Here is a 10,532-nt window from a genome sequence, read left to right as displayed (position 1 = left end):
GACACCCGACACCATCGCCCGGCGGAAGTTAGAAGACGCCTGGCTCGGCCAAGAAGGCAAGGCGCCATCCCGAAAGGGTTCCTTCAAGGTTCGCCAGGAAGGCCGGGATGAAGTCTGGTCCGAGGAAGAGGACGCGGTGGTGACGGCTTCGTGCAAGCTTTCGAGTCCAACCCAGGATTCGTCCCCCATGGCTCTAAAGACTCCCACGGAGAGCGAGTTGTGGGACGACATAGTGGACCTTTTCGACGGCATCGACGGGTGGGACACAGGCCTGGACTCAGTGCTGGAGGAGGAACCCGACCCGAGGTCGACACGGTCGCTCGCAGTGCCGACGTGAGGGTCACACCGGATTGCCATCCCAAGAAACCCGACACCGAGGTCGAGGCGATCGCCGACAGTGCTGACGTTGGGGTAAAACCGGAGGGCCCCGTCGAGGAACCCGTGCCCGATTCCACCCCCTCAGGCTGGAAGATGTTTCCTCTTGGAAAATCGTTGTCGTCGGGCATGGTGGACCTAAACGCCAGAGAGGCGCGAAACCGCCGCTTCCGGTGCCGACGTACTCGGTTCCACGTGTCCGACGGGGAGAGCGAGTACAGCGTTACGCTGAACGCGAAAGGCGACGTGACCGTCACCTGTCCGAAGTGAGGGGGCGGTGTGAGGCGGTAATGAGACCAGCCACCCCACAGTTTTCACGGCAAGGAGCCGTCATCCCTTTGGCCAAATTACGGCAAGGAGCCGCTGGCGGGACAACGTACTAATTTTCTTTAGTTATAAGTATTAATTATATTAGGTTAAGATCTTAGTAAAATAAGAGGCAAGGAGCCATCAGTAATATAATCAGTTCGATTAGTAGCAAAGAGGCAAGGAGCCGCGAATATTATAATTGACTTAAATAGTGAGTTTGATTTTAACCGCCGGCCGCCGCTGCAACCGTGCGTTGTCGATCGGTTGCTTAACACCGTCTTTGAGAGCGCAACTTCAATTCGGCGGCGAAGAGCGAAAGCTCCGAGGCAAAGTTGCGAAAGCTCGCGGCGAAGTTGAGCAGCCGAAGCGAGCGCATGGCTTTCCGGCGAGTGTGCCGGCACTTGCGGTTGAACGTTAAGGGTGAGATACACGAAATCAAAGATGGTATAGTGGAGCGCTAGGGCTCCAGAAAACAGTGCGGCAGGGCTTAGCTTAGGATTTACGATAAGGTCGGAATGAATAATAGTGAATAAAGTGCCAACGTTGTAATTAATCTTGTGTCCCCTTCTTAGGCAGTTATAACAATGTTTCATGACTTCCTTACGCCAAAGGGATGGAGACAAATTTCCGAAATTACTAAATCTGTAGATCCCGTTACCAGATGCATCACAATAACTGCACCCATTTTGGTTAGTCTCAGCTACAAGCATTCTTTTGCTGTGATTAGTCCTATGGTTTAATTTGCTCATCTGATAATTGGTTATATGGTATGAAATGGCATGTTGCATGCTCTCCAGCCTTTGATTGTCGCATTCTGTTGCCCAAGATTACGGTTTGGTTTGGAAGTTAGATTGACGACGCTGAATATTGACGAGAACGCGAGTTCTTCCCAAAATCATCACGTAATTTGGTGTCATTTTCATCGAAATTTAGCTCCTCTTCCGAGTAAAGCATGGCATTAACGGCAGACTTCGTTTGTTCAACAAGCAATAGGTTCACTTCTAAGTCGACGGCACAAGATTTTCAATACATTGGCTCGCTCGAAGAATGCATCTGTTCTTGCATCTGGTCTCCGCAGTATAACAATATCCAGGATGGTATTGAATCTGTTCAGAACCAATATCTGCTTTTTGCATTACAAGTTTATGTTTGGGACCCTTATCTTGGGATGCCATCTTACTTTAACTAACCATAGGACAATTCTCGGTTTTGTCTTCCTTGTTGATTGTTGGCGCTATATATTCTCCTTATCTGTTAAGGCGCCTTCAATTCTCTGCTCCGTTCAGACCAATCAGAAATTATCGCCCCTTATAGCTACATGCACAACAGACTACCCTATGCACAATTCTCTTCGCGTGATATGTAAAAATTACGGAACTTTATCTACCTCTAATAAAATCGTTGTTTTCAGGGTACATTTGGTCAAGTGACCGGTAGAGATAACAGCAACGGCTGCGTGCAGAAACAGCAGAAGACAATAAAAATATTTACAGCTTAAGATCAAATGATGTTTGCTCTTTGTAAGTTGCTGCCTACTCTCTTCATCAGCCCCTTGCCTCCTGCACTGACGCCCGCTGCCCATCGTTTTGAGCGGAGCTCAATTTCGGTCGTTTTGCATATAGTTTATAACATTTCGTAGATAATTATAAGTGCCCTATGCCGTAAATAAATACATTCGAAACAAAATATAAAACTTCGAGTTTTGTTGCACACAAAGCAGTGTTAATTAATTAGTTGCAAAAAGGCTTGTAACTACACATTTTGGTGACCCCGACTTTATTACTCTTTCGTTTCCCTTCTGTTCGCATTTTGTTTTAGAATTTCATTTTATAATTTCATTGCGCATATTTACAAAAGGTTGTTCGTTAAGTGCTGCGAGCCTCAACATAAAGTGATCAATTTAACAAAGTCTCTCTAATAACTGTGTTTAACCGCATGCTTGTGCATATGCATTCAGTTTGTCATTGTACATAGACGCCGTAGCAAAATCGCCGTTAATCGTTGCTCGACAAACACTTGTGAGCGCAAATTTTGTATTGTAGTTCGGCTGTGTGAACTTTGTTATTACAGTAACAATGTTTGATAAAAGTGCGAGTGCAAATAAAAATGGGGCGACATCTGCTTATTAAATGGCGGTTGGAAGTCAGCCTACAGTTCTTAAAGTAAAGATTAAGAATTTAAGTGATCGAGTCAATAGATTGTCCTCTGAACTTGATCCCGTGCGACTTCGCGATGTTAATGACTACGAGCTGCATGATTACATATGCATGTCATCTGACTTGCAGGCGAAGTTTATAATTCGTTTGATACGCTTTTGTGTTATATGCGTTTTGGCTGAGCTATGCATAGAAGCATCGAAACGGTCGAAAAACTGTACTAGTGAAGTTTGGAACATATTGTTAACCATTGTCATACTACAAACAAGGAAGTATAGTACACTTCCACGAGTAGCAACGACGCGATATTCTTCACGCGCAGCATTTATCTTGCCCTCAGTTACTTTAGCTACTTCAATTTTTTCTTTGACTTCTATGGCTGTGTTTTTACATCATCAAGTAAACTACCTTGTGTGGTAGATAGTTTATGTAATTGATTTACTTCTAGCTCTTTCATTTTCTTCATATTTATAGTGACTGTTTCCACTAATTGTACACGTTCATCTTCCAGCTCTTTTCTTTCAGTAAGTATGACACGACCTAATAATTGGTCTTCTAATCCACGCATTGTGACAGTAAAGTCAATTATAGATGTTCGAGCAAATATTTCTGGCGTATAAGCGGGATTAGGAAGCTTGGTTGTAATGTAGCACCTAAAGTCTGGATTCCAGTCAACCTCTTTGTCGCCTATTTTAACTTTCTATTGTGTTCCAACCTTAAGCAAATTACGATCCAGTAAATTATCTAGGCAGGGATCTAACTCCTCTGCCACATCTTCAATAATAATAGGTTGCCCCAAATTAAGTGAATCTACAATATGTGGTTAAGAGCTGTAATAATAAGTTGATTTTGTTTCTCCATATTTTTAATCCCAACTTTGCCCTGTGACTGTGGATCAATAAGCAGTGGAAAGCGCCTTGCTTTCGTGGCAATAATCCCATTCTGAACAGACAGTTCATCTGTGGGTAAACCTTGGATACTCCATTCACCAATTTTTGATCGATCTGTAAGATTATCTATAACGCTTACGCTCGCTGAAATCGGAATCAATTTGTCAATAATTTGTTTAGTCCAAATGCTTAAAAAATAGCTTCGAAATTCTTGATTAAAGGGACCGGTATAAGATAGAAATGCAGTAAGCAAAATAACGTCACCAACCAAACGTTCCGTCTCACTTTTAAATGATGCAATTTGTTCTGTCCCCCGAATTTTTTCGCCAACTAATCCACCAATTAGCGCAGTTGCAGCACCCATTTTGTCCTGACATTTTTTTGCTTCAGCAGAACACAACAATCAAAATTACATCCTATGAGCAAATAATATTTGGTTTGAAGGGGAATTGGATGGATATGTGGTAAGGTACGGGGTGCTATGTTTCCATTTGTGTGTGTGTGTGTGTGTGTGAGTGTGCGTGTGTGTGTGTATGTGTGTGTGTATGTGTGTCAGTGTGTATGTGTGTGTGAGTGTATGTCTGTCTGTCTGTCTGTCTGTCTGTCTGTCTGTCTGTCTGTGTATCCCTCTCCTGCGGGACAAAATTCTACTTCGCAGGGCTGGTTACGGCTCTCTGGAGCCTGTCGTCGCAGCTCCTTCATTATAGCCGATGCCATGTTAGCAACGGCTGTCCATCCTTCTTCAGTGGCCACCATTCGCGCCAAGAGATTCTCCGGAGACAAATCATTTCTGCCCGCCGTCGCTTTGTCTCGGTCGCGTTTATAGACTGGGTAGTAGAACAATGCGTGCTCCGCGTCCTCAATCACACCGTGTCCACAGTGCTCGCAAAAGGGGTCGTCCTCATGATTAAGCCTATACAGGTGCGCTTTAAAGCAGCCACGCCCAGTCAATATTTTTGCTTTGCCATTGTTCGATGGTGTTGTCCCTCAGTTGCCTGTTGGTGGTTGCCCCACTTTGCCTTTCGGCCGCCATCAGACCGAGTGGGATCATGCCTGCCAGTACTAAGGCCACGTCTTCCAATACAGTGCGGAAGCAGGTGGCTACACGCAATGCACATCGTCGGTATGCAGCATTGCATCCTCGGCTGTAAGATGCAACCTCCATTGCGGGGGCCCATATGTTGGATGCGTAGAGGATTGTGGACGTCACCACTCCAGCGATTAGCCTTCTGCTCCTCTACCTTGGTCCTTTGGTGTTCGCCAACATTCGGCGTTACATTTGTAACACTGGCCGCTTTGTGGCTAATATACTCCAGGTGCTGTTTCTACGACAGTCTGTGGTCTATCATGACTCCCAGGTATTTGATGGCGGGCTTGGACTTAATAATAGCACTGCCAACGCGCAACGATGTCGTCTCAACTATCTTTCTGCTTCTTATTAAGACTGCCTCCGATTTCTGCTTCGCTAGCGTGAGTCCGTTCTGGGATAGCCACTCAATTATCCTGTCGATGGCCGCACTGCTCCTAAGAGTGACCTCTTCGCCACAGTAACAACAGCGATGTCATCGGCGATCCCAATGATTGTGTTGCCCTCTGGTAGGCAAAGGCGCAGTAATCCGTCGTACATGACGTTCCACAGTAGCGGCCCGAGAACAGAGCCCTGAGGAACGCCTCCAGTTCCCCTGTACTGTCGTTGGCCGTCTTCCGTGTCGTAATTTAGCACTCTGTCCTGGAAGTAGTTGGGCACTAACCTTATTAATTGGCCCGGGATGTGTCTGGCCGTTAGCGCTTCCAGTATTTTTGTCCAATTGGCTGAGTTGAACGCGTTCCTGACATCTAACGTACAGACTAGGCAGTAGTGTTTGGTGCCACCTGTCCATCTTGTGCATTGGATAGCGTTGCATTCTAGGCGATTGCAAATTATCCGCTCAAATATTTTTCCCATTATTACGCCGTTTGGTATTCCGTCTGGTCCAGGGGATTTGTCGGCCTTTAGCTTCGCAGCAATGCTCAGTACCTCATTGTTGTCGGTGGGTGCACAGTTGTTTATTCCATTTGCTGGTAGTTGCGGTGCAATTCCAGGTGTCTGTCGAGGAAAGAGCGTTAAAACTATTTGTTTCAGCTGTTCCGGGCTTGTTGGCATTGGTTGCCTGCATAGCCTTCCCATGACTAGCTTGTAAGCTAGTCCAAAGGGCTCCGCGTCCGCAGCGTCACAAAGCTCTTGGAAGTATCGGGATTTGCTGCGTCTGATAGCTTCCTTGAGTAATTACCGCTTGGCTCTGAAGTTCTGCAGATGGTGCTCAAAATTGGGGGACAGTCTTGACCGTTGGCTCTTCCGCCTAGCTGCGAGGCACTCTTTGCGCACTTTGGTTATGTCCACGTTCCACCAGGCTACCGGTCTGTATGAGTTTCCACCCTTGCGAATAGCGTCACAGGCGTTGGTGATAGTCTCTGCTATCGCGTCAGCATAGCTGTTGGCATCGCCTCTTATACCAAGTCCTTCTACCATAGGGAGGAGTCTTTCCAGGTCCACAGTGTCCATCTTGTATCCAATGTGTTGGAGCCTTCTACTGGCGCCTCTTCTTCCAAGTTGGGAGGTGTCCGTTATCACCGCAAAGTGGTCGCTGTGGGTGTATACATCCGATACATGCCATTGGGTGTCTCGGGCAACGTCTGGACTGGCAATCGTCAGGTCTATGATCGACTCGCGACCCGCTTTGCTGTAAGTGCTTCTTGTGCCGATGTTCAGCAGACAGACAATCAGCGAGGCAAGTATGTCCAGCAGGATGGTTCCCCTTGGTGTCGTTCTGCTGCTACCCCATTCTGTGGCCCACGCGTGGAAGTCCCCGGCGATTATCACTGGAGATTTTCCGTGCGCGTCCTGTCCGATGTCTTCAATAATGGCTGTGTACTCTGCCAAGGGTATGTTTGGTGGTATGTAGCAGCTATAAACGTATATGCGACGACATTTTGCTCTAGCAAACCCTTTGCGAGCCCAGCGTCAAGGCTTTCGTGCCACACTCCGATATTTTTGGGTGTATACGGTTCGCTAATGATGACCACATCAATTCTCTTCTCCCGGATCGTTTGTGCGAGCAGATCCTGGGCTGCTCTGCAGTGGTTTAGGTTAAGTTGCAGGAACTTAACCATTTTAAAGCGCTTTGTAGGCCTTCTTATACTCTGGGCTTGGCTAGTGCCCGTGCCCATTCTTGTGCAGAGGATGCACTTTGCTCCATGCGTGCACTGTCCAGACTTATGCCCAGTACCTGCGCATTTAAAACACGTCTCATTTCCCACCGGATGCTGGCTCTTGCACCTGGTGGATGTATGGCCGAATCCCATGCATCTGAAGCATCTCTTTGGCTTGATCTTTCGACTCGGGTTGACTCGGTAGACTCGGTTGCAGGGCCAACGATGCGATCTGTGTTCCTCCGTAGGCCGCCTTCATAGTGGGCGTCGCTTCTACTGGTATGTCTCCTTCCACCGAGGCAAAGAGAGCTGTGAGGACCTCATCTGCTGTCGTGGACTCATCGATGCATCGTTTGCACCGTTTCCTGCAGGGTTCTGAAGGCAGCTTTTCCAGCAAGTGCGCTGCTGATTGCCACATGCAACTGGTCGGTAGCTGGGTCCGATGGCTTCTGGAGCTTGAGGATCAGCTCTCCTGCTGCTGATTTGCGGATGCCCTGTACATTATTTTTGAGCGCCTGCAGTGCGGGAGCTGTTTTCACCATTTTGAGCACATCTGCGTATGGCATGCTCTCTGTACACTTCACCAGGATCGCATCCGGTCGGCTGCGAAACGGAGTTCAGAGTTAGATCAGTTCTGGTCAGGGAATATCAACTGAGCCTGCACGGCCAACTGAATGGCGACATATGACAAGCGTTCTACGAGGCCTGCCAAGGTTTTAGCGGGACGGGGGCGAGGCGAGCATTAACTTAGGAGCCGTTTCGACAAGGTGTCAGCTTGCTTATTAAGGTCCTAGAATGCCCGACTCGTCAGCCCATGTCTACAGTTACGTAAGGGGGGTCCAGTGGGTCGCCTCCACACTTTACTGGGCTCAGTGTGGGGATGGAGTTTTGCTTGCTTGCATTGACGGGCGTGCTGCCAGTTGTGGCGCTCATCGCTGCTGATTTGTGGCTCCAACGGTGGCCAATGGTTTCTCACTGGCGTTTGACAGATGGGAGTTTAACCGCCGCAGCTCGGTCGCCAGATCCCCTTTTTAGTACACCGCTATGCGGCAGGAGTTGACTTGGTCGGATCAGTGACCTTCTGTACAATTTCGTACCTCGAGTCTGCTGCTGCAATGCGAGTAGAACGTGAAAGCCTAAAAGCATGCAATATCTTTCTTTGTCTTCATGTATACCCACATAGCGTGGCATACTTTCGCGCGTGTTTGCTTTTTTACGTAGACGCATGTACTTTGGTTCAAGTTGGCAGCACTGTACAACCAACCAGCTGTCCAGAACTTTTGTCGTGCTCATGTGCTTGAGCATAAACATTGTCGCCATGATAGCTTCGCGAAGAAAGCGCTCAACTTACCCACTTGGATCAGGCTTAGGTAGGATGCAGGAAGTTTATTACTTCCAACAATCGAAAACGTTTTAGAAGTGCACACCTCATATAAAATTAGTTTTGAACTTTTCGCTGAATATTTGAAAAAAAATTATAAGAATACTGATGGCGAAGATTTTGAAATAATGATTAAATTCCATCAAACTGAAATGTGTGTGGCTGCTAAGTCTTCTGACTTAGAAGAAATATTTGTATGCAACTCATACATCATAAGTTCAAAGATAGATGAATTCCAAGAGAAAGATATAATATGGAATTTCCATTAAAGCTCAGACATTAAATTGTTTGACCAACAAAATACTTACTTAAGGATAAATGTCTTTGGCTATAATGGAGAAATTAATGAAATTATTGGTCCACTATATCTAACCAAAGAGCACCGGGGGCAAAATATTAATATATTGCTTCTGGAAGAGCAAGATATATCTCATTATACCTGGATTAAGAAACTATCAAGGTAAGTAAAGAGTACAAAAAAAAATATACATTTCTCTTTTAATATCAATCATATTTTCTCCTCCAGGCTTACAAACAATTAGTTGACCTCGCATACTTTCCTCGTATTTGTATAATTGTGCGGCGGGTAGACTTTCAGCGACAGGTCTACGCTGGTCATGGAGGCGGCACGGAAAGGTGCCAGATAACGGAGGGACTAGGAGCAATGGCTATAATCCATACGGACACAGGTGATCAGGAGCGACTGCCAGAGGTTGGAGTGGTGCCCGGAGGAGGCGACACGCGAAGAGAGCCCAGCATAGTTGAGGCAGTGTGGCCAGCGGATCTGGATCCGGAACTTATTGAGTTCCTGTAGTCGGAACTGGCACTCTTCGAGGGGCTACAGGGAGTTTCGCATATCGCGGAGCTCAGGATCCGGCTAAAGGACGACAAACCATTAACACAGCGATATATCCGGCCATGCCTAGGGTGACACGAATAGGTAGATGAGCTGATCCGGGCAGGTGCCATCGATCTGTCGCGTAGTCCGCACAGCGCCCCAATCGTCTTAGTCAAAAAGAAGACTGGCGAATCGCGCATATGCATCGACTACCGGCAACTCAACGCGCATTCAGTCCCAGATGCTTATCCTGTTCCCAGGATTAATCACATCCTTGAGCGGTTGCGTCACGCCCGGTTCATTTCCACTCTGGATTTGAAGCACAGGTACTGGCAGATACCGATGGCAGCCGATAGTCGGGAATGTACGACTTTCACGGTCCCCAGGAAAGGTTCTTTTCCAATGGCGGGTGATGCCATTCGGTTTACGCTCGGCGTGTTCGACCTTTCAGCGAGCCTTAGACACGGTCATAGGATCGGAATTGGAGCCTCATGCGTTCGCCTACCTAGACGACATCCTGGTAATAGGGGCAACGAGAGAGCAACATGTAGAGAACTTGCGCCGCTTAAGGGAGGCTAATCTTAGGCTGAATAGAAAGAAGGGCAGTTTCTTCCGGGAGAGGTTAGTCTACCTAGAAAGACGATAGAAGGCAGGAGCGGATTATAGCGTACGCGAGTAGAGGGTTGCTGAAGGCCGAAGTAAACGCCGAGAAAAAGTGCCTGGTAATCGTTTGGTCGATACGGAAGCTGCGTTGGTACCTAAAATGGTACCGTTTCTACGAGATAACGGATCACCTGGCACTTAAGTAGCACAACTCGATCGAGAACCTTTCAGGCAGGATCGCGCGATGAGCACTGGAGCTAAAACAGTTTAAATTCTACGTCCACTACCGTCGAGGGAAGCTCAACGTCGTGGCCGACGCACTATCAAGACATTCCCTAGAGACCTGTCAACAAGCAGTGGTAACCGACACACCCTGCAAGGGGGTGAGTATACGTGCTAGAATCGCCGAGGAACCGGCCACGTTCCCAGACTACATAGAAGAGAATGGGCAGCTATATAGGCATTTGGGCCACCGGACGGACGACGAAGACTACATTCCCTGGAAGGTATGTGTGGCCCATAGTCAACGCCGGAGGGTATTGGCGGAATGCCATGATGCTCAACGGCCGGTCATCAAGGCGTGAGGAAAACAGTGTCGAGGCTAGCCCAAAGTGGCCGGCTATGTTCCGTGACACCGCCAATTACGTGAAGTGTTGCGAAACCTGCCAAAAGTTCAAGAGCGAGCAACTTAAGCCGGCTGGACATATGCTGACGACAATACTTTGCGCGGATTTCGTCGGGCCCCTTCCACGGTCGAAACATGGCAACACCATGTTACTGGTGTTCCATGA

General features: G+C 47.6%; 1 protein-coding gene across 1 annotated transcript; it reads right to left on the bottom strand.

The window, feature by feature from the left end:
- Positions 1-5,228: 5,228 nt before the first annotated feature.
- On the bottom strand, positions 5,229-6,937 carry LOC138911662 (uncharacterized). Its single transcript, XM_070211039.1, has 3 exons — positions 6,774-6,937; positions 6,096-6,675; positions 5,229-5,816 (listed from the first exon to the last, which is right to left on the bottom strand). Exons 1-3 carry the CDS (start codon positions 6,935-6,937, stop codon positions 5,229-5,231), a joined length of 1,332 nt encoding a protein of 443 aa, XP_070067140.1.
- Between the last annotated feature and the right edge of the window lie 3,595 nt (positions 6,938-10,532).

Source organism: Drosophila virilis, unplaced genomic scaffold (genome assembly GCF_030788295.1).
Source record: "Drosophila virilis strain 15010-1051.87 unplaced genomic scaffold, Dvir_AGI_RSII-ME tig00001851, whole genome shotgun sequence".
Taxonomy (NCBI): Eukaryota; Metazoa; Arthropoda; class Insecta; order Diptera; family Drosophilidae; genus Drosophila; species Drosophila virilis.
Note: the sequence above shows the minus strand (reverse complement) of the source record. Positions and strands in the feature narration are given on the sequence as shown.